The 23082-nt window shown below is 30.3% G+C and overlaps 1 protein-coding gene across 4 annotated transcripts in view; it reads right to left on the minus strand.

Annotated features, from left to right (window-relative positions):
* LOC107441423 (rho GTPase-activating protein 18) overlaps window positions 1-23082 on the minus strand; it is a 276037-nt gene that overhangs the window by 177275 nt on the left and 75680 nt on the right. For all 4 annotated transcript variants that reach the window (XM_043043811.3, XM_087164462.1, XM_043043812.3 and 1 more), the window contains 5 exons: window positions 19237-19434; window positions 13662-13721; window positions 10789-10976; window positions 5334-5595; window positions 2999-3102 (listed from right to left, as the gene is read on the minus strand). In XM_043043811.3, the coding sequence (XP_042899745.2) occupies window positions 2999-3102; window positions 5334-5595; window positions 10789-10976; window positions 13662-13721; window positions 19237-19381 (759 nt within the window). In that variant the 5' untranslated portion in view covers window positions 19382-19434. The remainder of the gene's footprint in view (window positions 1-2998; window positions 3103-5333; window positions 5596-10788; window positions 10977-13661; window positions 13722-19236; window positions 19435-23082) is intronic.

Consider the following 23082-nt stretch of genomic DNA (forward strand, 5'->3'; position numbering starts at 1 on the left):
TCAAAACAATCCTGGTCCATAAGCAATGTTTTTTTTGCACTTCAGTACTTTATTTTCTTCTCTTTTACGTAAGTAAACAAAAACGTAATGAAGAATAAAAAAAACGTAAAAATAATGACCTAATAACAGTATAATAAAAGAACAAAACAAAAATAGACTTAACAAATCAAACTAATGTAAATCTCAGTTTTATATTCAAAATTCTCGAAAATCGCATGGAAATAAAGAACATACAAATAATCCAGTTAAAGTTGCAATCAACTAAAGATATTGTAAAGTTGAAATTATAAAATTTTTTTTAATGACTTGGTAATAGCACATGCAAAAAATAATGGACATTATAATGTTTACGAAATCGTCTGTCAAAAGTGGGCGTGGCATGGGTGTTTTCGGTTTGTTTACATTTTTTAATTTAAGTTTAAGTGCACTTCTACGTGGATTTCAAACAAAAGCAATATATCGTTAGAAAGCTAATAGTTTCTAGTTTAATTATTGATCAAAATCTCAAATTCGATTTTTTGAAGGTTTTTAGGTACTGAACCCCCTTAGTTTAATTTAAAGCAATAGCTAACGCTTAACCAAACAGAATATTCCATTTCGTGTTTTGCTCATCTGTGTTTCGTGTTTTGCTTGAACATAAGAGAACATTCTAAAGTCGACAGTAATCTTTCTCGTGCTTCGAATTATCAGTATGCCAAATTTAATTGTTCTAGGTGCGATGGTTAAGGGGTCAATATAGGACAGCCAGACAATCAGTTTTTTATAACATAATATAATTGTAGATAATATAATTAATCATTTAAAAGTGCTAATTAAAACACGAAATAAGCACGCAAATAATTTTTGGTTGTTAGTTTTGCTTATATTATATTTTCAGTATTATATTTGTTTATATTATTTTTTATACTACTTTATATTATTTTTGATTTATGAAATCTTATGCAAGTAACAGAAAAATATTGTTATGATAGCATTGGCGAAATGCGCAACTAGATTTCAAAATAACACCTGACGAGTTTAAGATTTCATAAAAAATTGAATTTAAACAGAATCATGAATGTTTCCACATAACTTAAATCAATGTCAGTTTCCTTTACTTTGACTGTACTTTTGTCCTTGCATTGTTTAATAGAAGAAATTGAAAGAAACTGTGATTTAAAGGAAATCTTACACTTCAAATAACGCATCACTGAATAAAATGTATGAATCATTTCGAAATGATGTTTAGTTGCATTTTAATGAAGTATCTATTGTTTAATATTTTAACAACTCATATTTTTCACGCTAAAATTTATAAATCCTACGAAAGAACGTGTTTTGCAAGTTTATTAATATATTTTGTAAGTTCGGAGAAACTTAAAAAGTCTAGTCTTGTTTTACAGTAATTTAAACTGAAAACTATTTAATTCGAATAAGAAAGTTCGTGAATTAATTTTTTACAAAAAGATTTTTGCAAAAGAAATATTCATTTTGAAACTAAAGCTTGTTGAAAATAAAAAACCGTAGGAAAAAATGTATAAGGATTTTATTGGAAAAATAACCACTTGCGCATGTCGCCCGAACTCAGTTCGGACAACGCAAATGTGCCAATTTTGGAATGCCCGACCTGAGTTCGGGCAAGACAAAAATTGGTGCATCACTATGCTCCGATTGACCATTATTGCGATGTCTAGATTTTTTAATATTGGTCCTCTGCAGTGTCAATATCGGCCTATATAGGGCTTATATTGGCTGAATAATGATTATAAAATATCGGATGAATCTGACAATTCTATATAGAGCCGATATTGGTTTTAACGTGGCAGTAAAATAACGGGGGAATCTGACAATTCTATATAGAGCCGATATTGGTTCTAACGTGGCAGTAAAATAACGGGGGAATCTGACAATTCTATATAGAGCCGATATTGGTTTTAACGTGGCAGTAAAATAACGGGGGAATCTGACAATTCTATATAGAGCCGATATTGGTTTTAACGTGGCAGTAAAATAACGGGGGAATCTGACAATTCTATATAGAGCCGATATTGGTTTTAACGTGGCAGTAAAATAACGGGGGAATCTGGCAATTCTATATAGAGCCGATATTGGTTTTAACGTGGCAGTACAATAACGGGGGAATCTGACAATTCTATATAGAGCCGATATCGGCAAAATATCGGCCCTTTGAACCCTTATTGGGCCAAGATTCCTAAATATTGGTCCAATGAGGGCCTAACTTATTTTGCTGCTAGTAGGACTGGACGATATTAAGACTATGGCATCGCGATGTATCGTCACACTAGCATAGCGATATTTTGATGTATCGATACATTGATGTCTTACATTTAATACTGCGTAAATTCGCAATCCATAAGTTGCATTTTTTTAAAAAAAAAAAACAAAAAAAAAAACGCTGCATTCTTTATAATTATTTCTCAATATTTAAGGTAATCTGCAATATCTGCAAAATAGCTGTTAAAAAACACTAAACGGGTGGATTGATTGTAAAAAAATTCAAGATTTGCGCACGCACAGTTAAAAGAAAACCCTTCCGTAACTAAGAGATTCAACAACACTTCGATTCTCAAACACATTCGGATTCATCATGTCAGCAAAACGATGTTTCACGATGTACGATGTGTACGAGATAACGATCATCGCCACAGCTATTACTGCACACTTACGGAGGAAAATGCTCTTCGCGCGAGCTTGCAGCTCAACATTGCGCATGCAGACATCTATGTCAACGATACATCGGGAAATATTGTACACATCTCAGTAAATCATGATTTCCGATGCTTCCCAAAAATTGCCGGCGATTGAATCGGCGATGATTGCACAGAATCGATATTTTTTGATGCATCGATTTATCGCTCTGTCCTAGCTGCTAGGGTTGTTATATATAATATAGCAGTTTCATGAAATATATATTATATATTCATAGCAGTATAGCAAATAAAAGTTTCAAAACAAACATTCGAATACTATAAATAATTTTGACTAAATAAAAACTTACCAAGGACAATGAATCTGTATTAATACTACTTATGCTACTCAGGCTATTATAATCTTTGTCTTGAATGGTTGAAGTACGAGTTTCATATCTTAAAACTTCAACACCTAAAAACATATTAATCAATATTAGAGAACAATATCTACAGTATAATAATAGTTAAATAAAAAAATAAATGATTTAAACATACTGTTAAGAAGATAATTTAAACCTATAATAATGATTTGAACCGTAAGGCTTAGAAAGTGCTGAAAATATAGTTTAACTCAGGGTGCGTTGCCAGATTTTTTAACAAAAAATAAACACCTTTTAAGTGCTTTTTAAGCACTCAAAAATATTTTTAATCCCTTTCCACAAAAAAAAAATTCATAATTAGGATCTGGCAGTAATAAAAATTATTTTTGTCTATTGTTAAAAGTTCTTAACTTATAAACATAAAATCAAAAAAATTTTCAAAATTTTTACATAATCATTATAAAATAACTAGTTTCTGATAAATATTACAGAGAAAATTGTGAAAAATCATGCATTTTTTGTAATTTAGAACGACAATCGACACAGCAAAGAAAAAATCGAATTTTGAAAGATAGAAAATTAAGCACTTTTTACAAACTCCGAATAAAAAAAAAGTATTTTTAAAGGCTTATAAAAAACGTAAATCAAAAACAAGCACCCTTAAGCACTTTTTAAAAGCGCTACGCACCCTGTCCTTTTTACAACGGCATATTATTTTTTTTCTGCTACTCTTAAGAATTAAAAACCATGTAACACTTTTTATTGTATTTCAAACTTTCAGAATTCTCCTCTAGTGAAGTTTCAAAAACGGTATTAAAAGATAATGTGTCTATTTCAAGAATCAGATCCACCTTTCAAAAGGCAGAAGAGCTTTTTGAAACCGACAACGGTAAATATTATTATTATTATCCCATTCATGCTAAATCTTAAAGATAACACTAAATATCTGCAGATACTATCATAAATCTTTACGTTAGAAAATGCAATTGACAAATTCGCCGTTTTGAAAAGCTATATGTTCGGTTGTAAACATCATGTAAAGCTTTTGTACCTTTCTAACAAATGAAAAGTAAATTCTTTTAAATATCCCACCATGTTTTAATTATATTAAAATTAGCATTCATAATCGGAAAAGCAATCTAATTTATTTCCTAACAAAGTAAACTAATAGTTATTTGAATTATCTACAAAGTTAACTAATAATTATTTGAATTATCTACAAAGTTAACTAATAGTTATTTGAATTATCTACAAAGTCAATTAATAGTTATTTGAATTATCTACAAAGTTAATTAATAGTTATTTGAATTATCTACAAAGTTAACTAATAGTTATTTGAATTATTTACAAAGTTAACTAACAGTTATTTGAATTATCTACAAAGTTAACTAATTGTTATTTGAATTATCTACAAAGTTAACTAATTATCTTATCAAAAGTAAAAGTAAAACAATTATTTAGTTTTAAAGTCGATCCAAGGTAGAAGTGATTCTTCAATAATAAAGAGGGAATTTTTTCCCCTCAATATCGCCTTGGTATTGTCATATCCGAACAAAAGCTTTAATTACAAATTTACCTCGCCATATTTACTGCTTTTTAGGGAGAAAAAGGAAGCATTTTATGCAATGTTTGTGGTTACTACACAGTAAAAACTGTGGTGTATTATCTCTCGAAATTTGGTGTTGGGCCACCAGAAAAAAAATTGCATGAAGAAAAACTTTTTCAAATTAACACCAAATCAAATTTTAATATAGAGTATAAGAACTGCGGTGTAATACCTATGCGAATTTGGAAAAAAGAAAAATTGTGCGAAAATTGAGTTCTAAAAATTGTGCGAAAAATCACTTTATTTCAAGTTAATCCAAATTGAGCGTTAATACCCATTTTAAAAGGTGTAGTAAAACCATAGCACCATTAATTGATAAAGCTTGCACCAAACTAACACGTTTTTTACAACATTGTTAATGAGTTGTATTTAATTCAAAAAACTAGTTTATTAAAATTCGCCATAAAAGAGATCACTCACTTAGTATGACTTTCAAAATCTATCGCACTGGACTGATCTAAGATTAAATCCTCCAATTAATCCCGTTTAGATTTTAACTACACTCTTTAAATTCTATATGTTGTTGATTGTCGTAGGCCGCAAGGTTAGGGTTGCAATTGATCTTGTTTTCCAGTGGCAGCTCGATTTGGTGTTAACCTGAGCTGATTTAAAGGATGAAAGCTTGAGATGAAAGGTTGAGCTGATGAAAGCTCGATTTGGTGTTAACCTGAAATAAAATGTCTCTTCTAAAAATTTGCAACAATAGGGTTAACTCACTAGTTGGACTTTCACAATCTATTCCTCTGGAGTGATCTCTAAGACTGAAACCTCCAGTATGACCGGTTCGAAGGAATGGTAATGGCGGCAGAGCTCTTGTATTTGACTTAGAATGTTGAGGAGGTGACTGATGCTCGTCGTTTTTGACCGAAGATGTATTCTTTCGAGACCATCTCTCAGTTGACGGGGCACTTGACACTGAATTAGTGCCGTCCACAGAGTAATTCAGTGAAAGTGGTTCCGAGTTAAGCGTCTGCAGGGACTGAAACAAAAATTTCAATGCTATTACACTCTGAGAAAAATTGTTTCAGTGTAGAACAAATATATTGTGATGTTCTGAATAATGACTTGGTACAAATCTGCTTCAACCTTGAACAGAGGTTAAATTTTATAATGTTACAATTATACCAATCTCACCTAAGTTAGAGAAATACGATAATATGGTTCAATTCATTCCCATAATCCTGTTGCAGGAATTTGAACAATAAAATGGTTCAATATGCTCCGAAAAGTTTTAAACGATGTAACAAATATTATTGACATGCATACGTTTTTATATATTTATTGACGAAATAGATTTTACTGAATGAATGCACTAAACTCTCATTACAATATTATCCAATACAGCAATTTTGCAGTCCAGATAAACTCGTACATAAATTAAGATGAGTTCCTCATCAAAATAGCAATACTACGGGCAGCAATGAACTCCTATAAAAGTTCTTAATTTTATTAATTTGATCACTATTTCTACCCACTGTAACCATAGTTCTATTCACCTGAAAATAAAATTCAAGTTCTTATTTTATCAACTCCGGACATTTTCTTCATTTTTGCAGAAAAAAATTATGTGTGCTAATAGATTGATTTTTCGACTAATATATCCGCTTAGCTTATCCTAAAAATAGACGTAGTGGGATGTTTAATACATAATCTGATGCCTCAAAGCCATGGAGGAATCAGATCTTTCAATGCACATTTTAGCAACCCCTGTCTTAAAAATGCAACCAATAACGTATTTGCCAGGTCTGCTTTTTCTACTTTCAATTAATCTTAAATTCTTATATAGATACTTATAATAAGAATACTATAAACAAGAAAACAGTACAATAAGATATAATATCTTATTGCATACCAGAATTTTAAATATTTTATCTATACATAATAATAAACGCGGCTGTGTGTGTGTGTCTCTGTTTGTCTGTAATCACAGTATATCGCCCCAGAAGCCTCGCCCAGGCACGAAACTCGGCACATAATTGTGTTTTGACATAATGAAGATGTTTTTTTTTTTCAAAAATTTGGATTAGTTTTTTAGTTATCAGTCATTTTGTAAGAAAATCTATGCTTTTTCGTCTTCAAAGAGCCATATTCAAAAAACTATTCGCGATCGCAACGCTCGAGTACGCCGTCTAGCGGGAGCCTGTAAATATCAGACATTAATTTATCACGTTTTCATTTAGTTCCATCGAAATCATTGACAGAATCAGACGCCATTTTTTAGCAGCAAATAAGAAACAAAATTTCCCTAAGGAAAAGGCCGAAGAACTTGAAAAAAATCTCCAGAATATTAGTAAATCTTTCAGGAACAGAACACGCCAAACATTTGAAAAAAAATTCCTCAATAATTTTTAATTTCTATTATCAACAAACTTGCAACTGATGACTTCCGATTTCGGATACTGTTACAGATGTGTGTATTAAGGTAAAATGCATTTCTTCTGTCTTCAATTCATTACGAATTAAAGTGAAGTCAACATTGCTTTCGTCATTTAAGTGAATAAATATGAATTCAGAACATACAGAATTGTAATAGTTATAGAATAGTATATATTTCTGTATCCATATAATTCGGAAAACAACAATAAAAAATTATCCAAGTTACTTGAAATAGTGCCATTTGTGCTGATTCTTAATTAATTTTAATCGTTTTCTTGGCAAGTATTTTTTAGTTTTGAAAGAATAAGTTCAACTAGAATTCAGCTATTCTGTTTTTAGCTACATATTCAAATTAATATCAATTATAAAATTTTGCTGTGTAGTATGTTATCTAAAAGTAAGGAAGGGATAAACTATGTATCTATTATTTGAGAATAAAGTTTTCAAACAAGGAACTTATCATTTTGGAATTCTCCGGGAATTATAAATCAGGTAAGTGCAATGATTTTTACAATAAAAAATTTGCTTGTAAATATTTTTTTTCATTTGATGATGGTTCTCTACAGAATGGTTTTTTACGCCTGATTAAGAACTATTAGAATAATAAAAAAAGAAACAATATGAAAGTTTTTATTTCAATGTAAAGAATTCTTAAAATCGTTTTTTTATCCTAAGAATTCTTTATTTTCCGTTTTATAGTTTATAATTTTTTGATAAAAATTGTTCTCAAAATACTTTTTTTGAAAAATTAAATGGTATAACATTATGTGTTTATGTATACTTCTTGTATATTCCAATGTTGGAAGTAATATGATTCAGAAAAGTATGGAATAAAAATTCGGTACTTACGTATTAACGCCACCGCCGCTACAGATTTGGCGGTTTTTAAGGGCCGCTAGTCTACACTTAAAATTTTTGCGACAATTCATAAAATAAAACACTTTATTTAAAATCAAAATAGTCAATCGGATTTCGGTGGAAAATGAGCCGATATAGAGTTTAGCATAGATTCAAAACAATCATATCGCCATATGAACTCTGATAAATAAGATTCCAAATGAAATAACATTTCCAAAACGTACGTTTACCAAGATAAAGTTTTATGTTGTGGGAATTGGTACATTTTCGTTTTTTCGGTAAAATATTTTCCTCCTGAAAAAATAAAATTGCATCTTGTTTTGTTTTTGGCAAATCCCAAAGACGAATTTTTGTAGCACTAAAAATGGTGACAAAAAAGAATTGTTTTTTTGTTTTTGTTTCGTCAGCATTCTTTATTTTACGTTTCTTAGTTTCTAAATAATGATTTTTATTGAAACTTGAAATTTTTTGATAAAAATTGTTGTCAAAAAACTTTGTTTACAAAATTAAATTTCATAAAATTATGAGGCTTATGTATACTTTTTGTTCATTTTAATTTTTGAAGTAATATGATTCTTAAAACTATAGAATGTAAAGTTTAAATGGGCCTTTCATGTTATATCATTAAATTTAGTAAAACTATTTCTCGGGCATTAGGTTTTAACTCTTATAAGAATATACATATTTTCTTCTGTTAATGTACAAATATTTTTCCGATGTGTTTTGGATATTCCTTCTCTAATAAAAAGAGATACCATTTTGTTTTTGCTTGCATAAGAAAGAATATCAAGCATTTTTCTTTTTTAAATTTAATTAGCCACAATAAAGAAGGAACATTGCAATGCTACGTGCTACATTAACGACGTCTCTAGAGTAACTGAATGACTGTTCATATAGAAATCGCAGGTATTAGTCTCATACAACAACGCCCCCTATAGTTCGTTGCGATCGCGAATTAAAAAATGCATATGCTTTTCTCCACTCTTATAAATGTATGCTACTGCGAACCTTACAGTTTAAATATTAATTTTCGACAACTTAAACCAATAATATACGAAGGAATTAATAATTTAATTGTAAGGTTCGCATTAGTTTACATTTATCAAAGTGGAGAAAAGTTTAATGTTTGTATTAAAAATGTGGCAACATATTTGATACGTAAATAGAACGCTTCGCTTTGATATATTTGTCGCTGTTCATAATTGTTATAATAAGTTTTTCTTCTTCTTTCCACGCTCTATTTTTTTTTCTTTTTCTTAAGCGAAGACGATAATTTTTGTAGCGATATAGAAATAGAAATTGATACCATAAAAAATTATATAGAAATAGAAATTGATACCATAAAAAATTAATTCGTTTTCGTGTTCTTTTTATGTATTAATTTTCGACAACTTAAACCAATAATATACGAAGGAATTAATAATTTAATTGTAAGGTTCGCATTAGTTTACATTTATCAAAGTGGAGAAAAGTTTAATGTTTGTATTCAAAATGTGGCAACATATTTGATACGTAAATAGAACGCTTCGCTTTGATATATTTGTCGCTGTTCATAATTGTTATAATAAGTTTTTCTTCTTCTTTCCACGCTCTATTTTTTTTTCTTTTTCTTAAGCGAAGACGATAATTTTTGTAGCGATATAGAAATAGAAATTGATACCATAAAAAATTATATAGAAATAGAAATTGATACCATAAAAAATTAATTCGTTTTCGTGTTCTTTTTATGTATTTAGTATTTTAGTTTTTTTTTCTTAAGCGTTGTAGCTATATAATATATAAAATAGGAGTTTAATTGTTTTTGAAGGAACGATCAAACTTACCTTATATCTCTTTGGTTTTTCTATTCTTTATTTTAACAGTTTTTATTAAATGTAATTAGTTATTTTCAGAAAGTTTCAGTTTGCAGGTAAGCACTTAGATTTTAATATTGAAGTTTCATGATTTGCTTTCATAGTAATTGTTGTTCTAAAGTATTCGTTGACTTCCTAAAAACCCGATTACTGACATGGCAGAACCGCCTTCCAAAAAACTTTGTATTTTGTCAAAGAAAAAGATATTAAGAGATTCTCAAAGAAGAAGGGCCCAAGAAACGTCTGTGGAACTTCAAAGAAGGATGGAACATGACCGAATTTCGACAAGCAATTCTAGAGCCCAAGAAGTATCAGAGAAACGTCAAAGAATATTAGAAGAGGATCGTGTCTCAACTAGCAGTGCTAGGGCCCGAGAAACACCTGAGGAACGTCAAAGAAGATTGGAAGAGGATCGTGTTTAATTTTCAGCTATTGGCCAATGATGATTTCGAAAGCAACTTTTGTATGCTTTTACAATTTCTGAGGCCTTTTTTTTAAAAAAAAAAAAAGTCTCCACCCGATAGTTATATTATAGGTTAGGTTACCATAGGCCTTAGGTTACCATAGCAAAGTTACATCTTCAAACATCCTCAAGAGCTATAACACATCTGTAGCAGAACTGGATATGAAGACAAAATTGCAGGACAGGAACACTTTAATTGTCCACTAATCTTCAGATTTCCTGCTATGTTTTAAAAAACTTTATTTGTGAAAACCTTTAGCGTGGCGGACAGCTGGTAGCCTTAGGCGGCTAGTATACAATAATTATCATTAACTAACTACTGACTTTCTTACTCTCCAAAGTTCACCCTTTCTAAGGAAGGGATACTACCAAACAGGAAGGAGTTGAAAAACAAGTATTAGACACACTTCAAGTTTCAAACAGAAATCAGACATTTGTTTTGGAAACCCACCTTTACAAACTGTGATTGGTCATACTTCGACAGCATTTTCTTGTTTTCCCTTTTTAAACATTAATTTGCTACCCTTACACGACATATTGTTTTAGTACTAAAATAATATAAAGCGGTTGTTCTGAAACACTTTACGAAAGAGATAGAAAAAAGTGCAACATTTCAACATACCTCAGGAGGAGATACTGAAGCAGGATTGAACAAATCTCTGACGTCGGCTCTCTGACGAGTTCGTGGCACTCGTCTTTTCTTAGATCTTTGGACAGTATCTAAACGTTTTTTGACTACGGCGATTTGACGAGGTGTCAAAGTTGCCAAAATATCTTCATAGTAATCAGCTTGGTCTTGCTCTGTAAGCTCTGAAATAAAATGACACCAAATACTTAGACCTAGCACACTTTTTTTCGTTTAACTTTACAATTTCATATTTATATAGTAGGATTTTAGTTACTTTCATACAACTTAAACATACTAATATTTATAGTTAATGAAAGTAAGTAGAAAACAATACAGATATTCAGTGTATATTTAGTTTTTTTTTTTAGTGGAAATAATTCATCTGGTTTCTTAAGTAGAACGCAGCAAACCGTACATTTCTATCTCCTATCGTTTTCCTTGTACTGGTACTTCATATCGTTGGTCATTTTTCGAACAACCAGTAAGTGAAGTGGGTTGATGAATGCAAAAAAGCAAGTAACACGAGGAAGATTTTAAATTGGGAGAGTTCGAGCTTTCACATTGCATTACATTACATTACATAAGTAAGATTTTAAGCAACTGCTCTTGCTCGACTTTTCATAAATCCTAAGTATGTTTTGTAGGCATGGTTTTACAAAGTTACAAAGACACGCCGTTCATAGCTGTTGAATGTTGTTTTCTGTTTAAACCTACTTTCGAATTAACAACATGGACATGTTACAGATAGATTAAGAAGAATGCCAACACAAAACGAAGATGGAGGATTAGTTATTACAAAATGTTAAAATGAATCATGTGATTTTACAATGGTTGATTTAAAAAACAATTTTATTAAATTAAGTTTAAAGCAACTGCGATGCTTAAAGCAACAAGATTTGGGAGATTGAATTGAATTTCTTCCATACAGGCAAGTGAGACTAACTTTAAAATGTTTTACGCTCATGTAAATATGACCAAGTTTAAGATAATGAAACTAATTGTTTAGAATTTATAACAGTTTTATGTACAAAAAGGACTTGTACCTATTGACTTTGCTCTCTAGACAAGTTAAGTATTGATCCCAATTTATTTGAGTTTTTTTTAGCTCTGAATCGAATGAACCAAACACGAACGAAACCAAATACGAACTCAATAAACAAAGATCCAGCCAACTTTGAATGTCATCAGCTTTAAATTAGCAAAATTTATAATGAAATTAACCTTTAAATTACTTATCACTTATTTATGGAACTTACCAGCATTAATTATTTTCATTGCCTTTGAATAACGTTTTGCAAGACAGTATTCAATCAACGAATGAAATTTTCATAATGAAAGCAAATGTCTATTTAAAATTTTAGAGCAATATTAAGAGCAAGGAGGCACCACCCCCTGTCAGCTGACACCCCCAAAGGCTGCTACTCATTCTCATACGGTTTTGTTTTGCAAACCTTGATCGTTTTGCTCACTACCAAATTAAACACATTCGAAATGTGTTGAGAGTAAAATTTTATAAATTTAAATCAATTATTAAAATCTTTAAAAGTTAATTTCTCTTTTAAAAAAATTAAAGTTTTTAGTCAAAAATAAGTTATTGAAATATAAATTTTAAATTGAATTAAATGATATGCCGTAGTAAACTTGAGGGAGGAAAAAACAATAATTTTGCTGTTACAAGACAGCATGCATGACAGCAGGTTCATTGTTACGTTTTTTCATATTTGACATCAACGCTTTTTTTCTGCTCTTTGGGCAAGCTTTTTTATTATATTTTTATATTTCAAGAGAATAACAGCATGACTAATCTCATTTTTAAATGAATAACAATAAAAATGTATAAAATTATAATTATTTATAATGCATAAGCATACTTAAACACTTCATTTGTTGATGTGAAATATCCACTTTTAACATTTCAATTTTTCCAAACATACAGCTCAGTTTGTTACAGCTTTTTATTGTCTAAGCGAGACAAAAGAATTTTCACTCTGATATATGTAAACGTGCAACTTTACGTTTTCATGCTTAAGACATCTCACGCGTTTGATATTTCAATTCTTTGTTGTCAACACGAAAAAATAAGGACTTTTTTGTCGACTTGCAAAAGTAATTACAAGTCGAAATTAGTACAATTAACTTTTAAAACTATTGCTGAATAATCTTTTAGCCAAAACATATTTAACGAGTCAAAAATAAATTTTACAGTAAACAGGGTGCGTAGCCAAATTATTCAACAAAAAATAAGCTCCTTTTAAGCACTTTTCAAGCACTCAAAAAATATTTTAAGCATCATAATTTAAATATCATAATTTGGCATGGTTGGAAAGTTTTTGACAATTGACGGTTTTATCTTGTTTTAACCGTCATGTCAAAAAAAAAAATTGGCATTGTTCTTGACAATTGTCAAAAATCATGAAATTTTGAATCATGCAAAACGAATGGCGTTTTCATACGCTACGGGCTGACAACACGCAGAAATAGATTGGGGTTGAGTCAATTGTGAAAACGTTGAATAGAACAATGTGAACTGTGTCTTTTTGCATAATTCGAAGCGATAATCAACATGGTAAAGAAAAAATATCATTTTGAAAGAGGGAGTATCAAGCACTTTTTAAAAACACCCAATGAAAAAAGCACCTTTAATCACTTCTTAAAAACGCTACGCACCCTGATAAATTACACACGAAAAATAATTTCTTAAAAATTCCGCCAACAGAAATATTTGCATTTAAATTGAGAACTGTTTACTTATTTTTAAAGGATGTTACGTACTCAGTTAAATCAATTCAAAAAGTTGGAATTAACGAACTGAAAAAAAGAAAGACTTATTTTTAGGTAACAGTCATTAGATGATTACGTAAGCTTACCTGAATCGACAAGGTTTTCGAAACCAGCTTCCCGCAACCATTCCTCTTCCGCTTCACCTTCTGAAAAACAATTTTGAAATGCATACGTAATGAAGTGTTTTAAACTGTTTTTTTTTATTGCATTGCGTAGTTAAAAATGGTTAATTAGTTTAGAAAGAAAAAATAAAACATCACTTTAATTAAACAAAATCGTTCATGTGCCAAAAATAACACAAGAAACAAAATAAAAACTTAATAAAACATCTTTAAAAAACTTAAAATTCAATTTTATACATGTTCGTGCGTATTAAAGCCTTTTAAGCTTTATATAAGAAATTTGAAAAAATTGGTAAAAGCTTATTTTATCAAAGGCTTTGAAAATAATTATGATGAGTTTTAACTGTTAATAAAATTTTCTTTTCTAAATATTCACTTGCTGATAATTTAATTTTCTTTGAGTTTCCCCCCCCCCCAAAAAAATAGTAATAACTAGAGCCCGGATTTTGATAGCCTAAAAAATCTCAATTAATGCCCTTAAAAAGTGCAAAAAATGCCCTTACAAACTGCAAAAAATGCCCTTAAAATGCGAAAATTGCGCTAAAAATGCCTTATGACATGACTTAAATAGAAGTAAAAATATTGAACTAAAACAATGTTTTACTGTTTAAAATTATTATGAGTCGTTTCAAAAAATATAAAGCAATGCAATACTTGTTCTACGTTCATTAAAGTTTGAAAAATATGCATTATATCCTAAAATAACAAAAAAAAGGAAAATATATTGACTCCAAAACATTTTCATTTTGTATAGAAACTTAAATGAATATAACAACTTCCATCTTATAATATTACTAAATATCAGAAACAGTGGATTATTAAATTTTGTTTTAATATTTTGAAATGTAAACGAGCGTCTCTTGTCTGAAAGTAAATTTTTATACCAGGAGAAGCTTCTTTCAACGTCTACTATTGTTATTGGTGCGTACTTGAAAAGGACTGTCACACTTATTGACAATTCTTCTTCAATTTGAAAAGATGTTGCTTCACCTGTTAATATCCTAGAGATTTTCTTCATTGTTTGGAAGCCAGTGCAATAATAAAAAATTATAAAAAATAATAAAACTTAGCAAAATTAACAAAAAATTTAAAAAATGCTTTAAAATGCAAATTACGCCCCAAAATTTAAAGAAAATGCCCTATAAATCTCAAAAATGCTCTAAAGGACAAAAAATGTCCAAAAATGCAAATGTCATCAAAATCCGGGCCTTAGTAATAACCTTTCTCCGACGCTTGAACTATTGTTTTTTGTTGTTGTTGTTGTAGTTTGTATATATGTATATATTTATATGTATATGTATATATTTATATGTCTTGCTCACATTTTCAATCGTTAATAAAATACCTTTTATGCATCCAATCAAATTCAAATACAGGGTTATTATTTCGAAGCGTTATAGTAAAAAAACGAAGACGAATATGGCAAAAAAACAAAAACATATGAAATTATTCCGAAAGTATTTAAGTTTTAATTTAAGTAGTTGCCGGTAGATGGCAGTACACTGAAGCCATGTACCACTGAAGCCAGTTGTAGTAAAGAAGGCGAAGGGAATTACGAATAACCTTGTATATTTTTTTAAACTTGTAATGGATAACACTTGATGTTAATAGAGTTTTTACAAATATGAATTCATTAATTAAATTTAATTAATTAAATTTAATTAATTAAATTTAATTAATTTTAGATTTATATGGGAGAAAAAAATTTCTCTTATAGAAGATAGTTAGCAAGCTATAAATTTAGGAATAAACACCGTCACTGGCGTGAGGCTGTCTTATGTATGTATGATTCTGTCATATGTATATATGTCACGGGGGAAGACCGAAATCGGTGGTTGTTGACTTTCACCGGTGAATGTCTACAAACACCAAATACGTCGGTGAAAGATCGAATATTTCATTACATTCTTGTACATTCGGACCCTCACCGGTGTATGTCGACAATCACAGATATGCTTTGGTGAATGTCCGAAATATTTATTACATTCGATTTGATATGAATTTATTCAAGGATATAATTACATTTATTCGATATTTGAACCCTACTCTGATGTTTTTTTAAGGTTAAGTGCCATTGCCCGGTATACCCTACACTGATGTTTTTGTAAGGTTAAGTGCCACTGCCCGGTATACCCTACACTGATGTTTTTTTAAGGTTAAGTGCCACTGCCCGGTATACCCTACACCGATTTTTTTTTTAAGGTCAAGTGCCATTGCCCGGTATATATTTGCCCGATACTCCAAACACTGATGTTTCTTCTAATCTATCGTCAGTAAGTATTAAAATATAGAATAAATATAAATATATCAAATAAATATAACAATATTAAGGAATAAATTAATATTAAATTGGATATAACAAATATTTCGGACATTCACCAAAGCGACTATGTGATCGTTGACATTCACCGGTGTATGTCGACATTCTCCAGATTTCGGTGTTTCACCGTAACCTATATACATATTTATATTAATTGTAATTATTTAATAAAAAGTAACTAAAAAAACATTTTTCTTTGTCCTAAGGAGAAATTGACTTGGATTTTTCTATATATATATTACTTGTTTTGTATAATGACAGATACTTTTGCAGCAAAATAATTTGGGTTCTCATTGGACCAATTTTCACGAATCTTGGCTAACTAAAGGTTTAAAGGGCTAGTACGTTGTCGAAATTGGCTCTATATAGAATTTTACTTTATTTTATGTTTTGTTACCGTCGTAGAACGGCTGAGTCAATTTTGGGTTTACGATAACCAGTTTTCAACTCCGCAGCCTTGTAATTTGATCCCAATCCAGAAGACAAGGGAACTTCTGGATCAAGTATTGGTGGAAATTTGCCTTGTGGAGGTCTTTTCTTCATGGAACTAACCCGCATTTGCGTTACGCCAAGAGGAAAAGTAATAAAACCTTCCACGGTTTGGATGACGGCAAGGGGACCCATGATCCATCTACCACTGAGGATATTTCTCATCAGCACTGTGGTCGGTGAGAGGTGGGTGCGGAATTCGCTTCGACCAGCCATCGCTTGGACTCGAATCCGGTTCACCAATCATTGAGAGGCGAACGCTCGATCTCCTGAGCCATAAGAGCTCTCTATATAAAATTGGCTGATTCAGACTATTTTATATAGAGAGCTCTTATTCTAATTTTTTAAGCCTATATAAAATTTTCTGATTCAGACTATATTTTATAGATCTTATTTAACCAATATATGCCCTATATAGAATTGTCAGATGCACTCGATATTCCATAACCATTATTCAGCCAATATCGTTTCGATATAGAATTTTCTGATTGAATCGATATTTTATAGTCATTATTCAGCCCATATCGGTCCCATATAAAATTTTCAGATTTACTTGCTATTTTATAGCCATTATTCAGCCATTATAAGCCTTATATATAATTGTCAGATTTAATCAATATTTTATAGCTCTTATTCAGGAAATATAGACCCTATATAGAACTGTCCGATCCAATCAATATTTTACAGCCACTATTTAGCTAATATCGGATTTATATAGAATTTTCCAACTCAGGCTACATTTTTTTTTTTTTTTTTTTGCCAATATTCAGCAAATATGACCTATATCAAATTGTCTTATCACCCGATATACCGATAGATTAGCAAAATGGAGGACTTGATTTTCGAAAGTACTTATATTTTCGAATTTATTACAGACACTACACGAAGTTTAAGAAAAATAAACCAATTTTTTTCGTAGTCAATCAAAAAATGCTGCAATCGAAATTCGAAAATGGTGATAGTGGCAGAGGTCTTTTGTGCATTGTTATCAGTTTTTTCAGTTATTTCTGTGCAACTTATATTACGAAAAATCGTTACGGAAAAGAAGTATTAAGTCACAAGAACAATCTGCGGTGAAATAATAGACCATGAAATTATGTTTTAGAATACAATGTAACTTTCTTATATTTTTTATATGTTTAATCTCGTTCCCAAAAATTTAATACTTAAAAGTTATTCTAAGCTAAACAGTTATTCTAGTTAAAGTTATTCTAAGCTATAATCTACTGAGACCTAGCATAGAGTATATATTGGACAACATTTGGCACAATTTTATGAATTTTTATGCCTTCACAAAGCGATTGTTTATGCAAAAACACAATTGATATTACCCTCGCTTTTTTTTGTTTGTTTTTTGTCGTATGCCTGTTTAGGCAGTGGGAGTGCGATTGTTCCTGTTTTTCAGTGGCTCCATCTATGGTCAGGAATTCGACTTCTGCCACGCCATTCACACAACCACAACACGTTTATAGGGCAGGTCACATTCACACACAAAGGAGAAAGGACATAGAACACACACAGAGAGAAAGAGACATCCATGCCTTGCCCGGGATTCGAACTCAGGGCCTTTCTGATGCAAGGACAGTTCCCTGCCCCCTACACAGGCCGATCGCCATTTACTTTCGCTAGTCAGAATTTTTAATTGCAACGAAAAATTATGTAAGAAATTGTCTCTATGACGCACTATATCTCATTATTTAAGTCTTGGAAAACCAAATATCCAAACTAAATTACTAAACATTAACCAAAATTTAAAGATATAAACTAATAAAATATCCAACAGTATGGTAAAAAGTACTAAAAAATAACATTCATAATTTTTTCAGCAATAATTTTTAAAAAAAACTAATTAAATTTACTTAATCTTTTTAAACAAATTTTGATTGCATATAGAAGATTACTTCCTTCTAAGACATTATTAATACATATTTTTAAGTTAAATTCGCATCTTCTGTCAATATTAACAGCTCCGTTCTCAGGCGGATATATAATGATTATAAACTTTTTGCAAATCTAAGCAACATAAAGCTTGCTAAAATAAAATAAATAATGTAAAACACGGAAGAAAAAAAATTAAGTTTACTTAATCATTTTAAACAAATTTTGATTGCATATAGAAGATTACTTCCTTCTAAGACATTATTAATACATATTTTTAAGTTAAAATAGCATCTTCTGTCCATATTAATAGCTCCGTTCTCAGGCGGATATATAACGATTATAAACTTTTTGCAAATCTAAGCAACATAAAGCTTGCTAAAATAAAAGAAATAATGTCATACACGGAAAAAAAATTACATTTACTTAATCATTTTAAACAAATTTTGATTGCATATAGAAGATTACTTCCTTCTAAGACATTATTCATACATGTTTTTAAGTTAAAATCGCATCTTCTGTCAATATTAACAGCTCCGTTCTCAGGCGGATATATAACGATTATAAACTTTTTGCAAATCTAAGCAACATAAAGCTTGCTAAAATAAAAGAAATAATGTCAGACGCGGTTGAGAAAAAAAATAAAAAAAAGTAATCATAGCCGTTTTCAACTACCTGAGCGGCAACATAAAAGCAGGAAGCTCATTCATTAACATTCATTACGAAGCTTGGCATGAATGGCCATTTTGCAACATAAAATAACGGCTTCCAGTTTCTGAATTTACAAAGAGACAAATAATGCATTCAGATATTTTTCCAGCTTAAATGAATGAATGCATTCAAGAGACTTACCGTCGGGGGTCTTAGAAATATCTTCCTCGTCCTCATCTTGCTGAACTCCATCGTCGAAACTGTTGAACTCTTTCCAATAATCTTCCAGAGGCACGCTGATTCCACCACTCTCACTGAGCCTGTTCAAGCGGTCCCTGGAATCCATGCCCCTAAAACCCTTAATGTTCAGGGACGCCGTTTCTGTAAGTTAGTTTGAGCCTGCAAGAAAAATATATGGAATTTAATGGTTGTTTAATTTAGTTTACGCTTAAATTAGGATTATAAGTATTAAATATATTGTTCAATAAGACAGGTTGCGTAGCCAAATTATTCAACAAAAAATAAGCAACTTTTAACCCCATAACGATCGGTTAATTTTCAAGAAAACGGTCATAAAAGTGCCTATTTTTTGGCTTTTGTATTTGTATTACGTATTTGATTAGTGCTGACATCTAGTTTAAAATAAACTAACTATCTACAATTGCCTTAAAAATATCCTGGTACTGCCATCTGGTGCGTGAAATGAGAAATAAAAAGTTTTCCGGGAGAAAGAAATTAATTAGCTTATTCTTGTTGGCGCTTTACTACTGGACACTCAGGTCCGTCAATATCACGGGAGCGAGTAAATAGAGGGCGAAACCTTAACCCATCATTTTCACGGGAGCGAGAAGCACTCAAAAATATTTTTAAGCGCTTTATAAAATATATAATTAGGCATGGTTGGAAAGTTTTTGACAATTGACGATTTTATCTTCTTTTAACCGTCATGTCAGGAAAAAAAAATTTGGCATTGTTTTTGACAATTGTCAAAAATCATGAAATTTTGAATCGTGTAAAACGAATGGCGTTTTCACACTCTACGGACTGACAATACGCCGAAATGAATTGAGGTTGAATTAATTGTGAAAACGATGAGTAGAACAATGTGAACTGCGTCTTCTTGCATAATTCGAAGGGAAAATCAACAGAGTAAAGGAAAAATCTCATTTTGAAAAAGGGTAAATTAAGCGCTTTTTAAAAACACCCAATGAAAAAAAGCACCTTTAAGTGCTTTTAATAAACGAAAATCGAAAATAAGCACCTTTAAGCACTTTTTAAAAACGCTACGCACCCTGGTAAGAGATAAATAATATTCATATAATTTTTATTAATATTTTACTGACGAATTTCAGATCTGATTTTGTCAATTAAGCATCATATATGATTTTTTTGTCAAATAGAAAGGAACTGACTACCATTAACTCTCTGAAATGCACTGACTACCATTAACATATGCCATTTTCGTTATAAAGAAACAATTAAAAAGCATAGCTTAGCATCCTAAAAAAAAGTTTAAAAAAATCATTCGGGGAAAAAAACGATCCTTCACCTTCATTCAAATTATTGATGTGTGTAAATGGGATTTTTAAAAGATATGTTTAATATTATACAAGGTTACAAATAAATCCTGTATTTTACTCAAATATTTTTCTTGCGATTAGGATGAGAAGAGGGTAAACAAAACAGATCCAGATAAGAAAAAAACCTGTCATAGCCTTTAATAAGATGTGTTGTAATTTTAAAAAATAATACTTTATAAGAGGACAATTCTCCAAATAAAGATAAGCAATGTTTTCCTATCATATTTTTTAAAAAGAAAATGTCATTATCACATAAATGTATAAGTGTACAAAACGTTTTCTGAATTGAGCCTTGAAATTTTATCTCACCTGAGTTTTCCTTACCGTTTCTTATCAGTTTTGTTCTAAAGATAAAAAACGAAAATGTTAATAAAATAAAACGCATATATTCTGATTGAATTTAATTTCCTTAAAATGCATACGTTTAAAATAGTTTCATTTAAAAAAAGGTAATTTTATTACTCATCTTTGGACATTCGGGAAAATATGTTATTTTCAACATCAAAGAGTTAAAAGGTATTTGCCTAAATAAATGTAGGGACTTTCTCTACAGCAAAACTTAACTGGAATGAGAGTTGGACCACTATTCAAAAAAAGTCTTACCGTAATATCATGAAATAAATAATTAAATCAAAGATTTAAGCGGTAATAATAAACGGAGGTCAAAATGTTAACGTATTTTTGTAAAATGTGGTTTAAATTTGAAGATTTACATTGGTTGTAAGGACAGTCCTAAAATTGTTCTAGTCCGTTTATCAACTATAAAAATTCATTTTTGGCGTACAAGTACTTAAAGAACTACTTTTTTTTTAAAAAAAATACAAAAGTTTACCAAAAGTTACTTGCACATTATCTTACAATTCGGTGTTATAATTTATCTTTATGTAATTTTAACATAAATGTCTATAAACATCCCACAACAAAGTTTCACAGCTCTGCATTGGTTGCTGCTATTCTTACAAAAGCTCAAGCTCCAAAACAATCGTTTTTAAACATCGTTTTACATTCTGAAACGTCACAGAAAATGTAAAAATAAAACTCAATTTAGGAAGAATTTAGAATAGTATCCGCTATACAACCCATATTTTTATTTTTAAAAGTATGTTTATCAATGACATTTCGTAAGCGCTTGTTGTCTATACATCTATACATCTATACATCTATACATAATAATAAAAGCGGCTGTGTGTGTGTCTGTCTGTCTGTAATCACAATATATCGCCCCAGAAGCCTCGCCAAGGCACGAAACTCGGCACATAATTGTGTTTTGACATAATGAAGAAGTATTTTTTTTCTTTTTCAAAAATTTTGATTAGTTATTTAGTTATCAGTCATTTTGTAAGTCTATGCTTTTCGTCTGCTTTTTCGTCTTCAAAGAGCCATATTCAAAAAACTATTCGCGATCGCAACACTCGAGTACGCCCTCTATCGGGAGCCTGTAAATATCAGACATTAATTTATCACGTTTTCATTTAGTTCCATCAAACTCATCGGCTATGACGGACGCCATTTTCTTAGCAGTAAATAAAAATCAAAATTTTCCTAAGGAACAGCTGAAGAACTTGAAAAAACTAACCAGAACATGCCAAACATTGAAGCAGAACACGCCAAGCATTTGAAGAACAATTTCTGAATAATTTTTACCTTTCAATTACCAACAACATAACTTACGATTTCATGATCACTTGCTGTTACAGATGTGTATATTACGGTAAAATAATTTTTTCTGTCTTCAATTCGTTACAAATTAAAATGAAGTCAACATTGCTTTCGTCATTCCAATAAAGAATTGTGAATTCAGAACGTCAAGAACTGCAATAGTTATAGAATTCTTCTTTGTTATAGAACAGTATATATTTCTGTATCTATATAATTCGGAAAACAACAATAAAGAATCAACCAAATTACTTGAAATAGTGTCATTTGTGCTGATGATTAATAAATGTTTTATCGTTTTCTTGGTAAGTATTTCTTAGTTTTGAAAGAATAGATAATTTCAACTAGAATTCAGCTGTTCTGTTTTTAAGCTACATATTCAAATTCATATCGAGATCTTACAATTATAAAATTTTGATGTGTGGTATGTTATCTAAAAGTAATAAAGGGATAATCTATGCACATATTATTTGAAAATAAAACTTTCAAACGAAGAACATTTCATTTGGAACTCTACAGATTTATAAAGAAGGTTAGTGTTATGATTTTTATAATAAAAAATTAGCTTATAAAACTTTTTTTTCTTATTTAATGATAGTTCTCTACAGAATGGTTTCTTACGTCTGATTAAGAACTATAAGAATAATACGAAACTATATGAAAGTTTTTATTTCAATGTAAAGAATTCTTAAAATCGTTTTTCATCCTAAGAATTCTTTATTTTCCGTTTTATAGTTTATAATTTTTTGATAAAAATGTTTGTCAAAATACTTTTTTTGAAAACATAAATGGTATAACATTATGTGTTTAT

The sequence above is a fragment of the Parasteatoda tepidariorum genome, chromosome 5, assembly GCF_982258835.1.
Source record: "Parasteatoda tepidariorum strain Cologne lab strain chromosome 5, Ptep-v5.0, whole genome shotgun sequence".
NCBI classification, from domain to species: domain Eukaryota; kingdom Metazoa; phylum Arthropoda; class Arachnida; order Araneae; family Theridiidae; genus Parasteatoda; species Parasteatoda tepidariorum.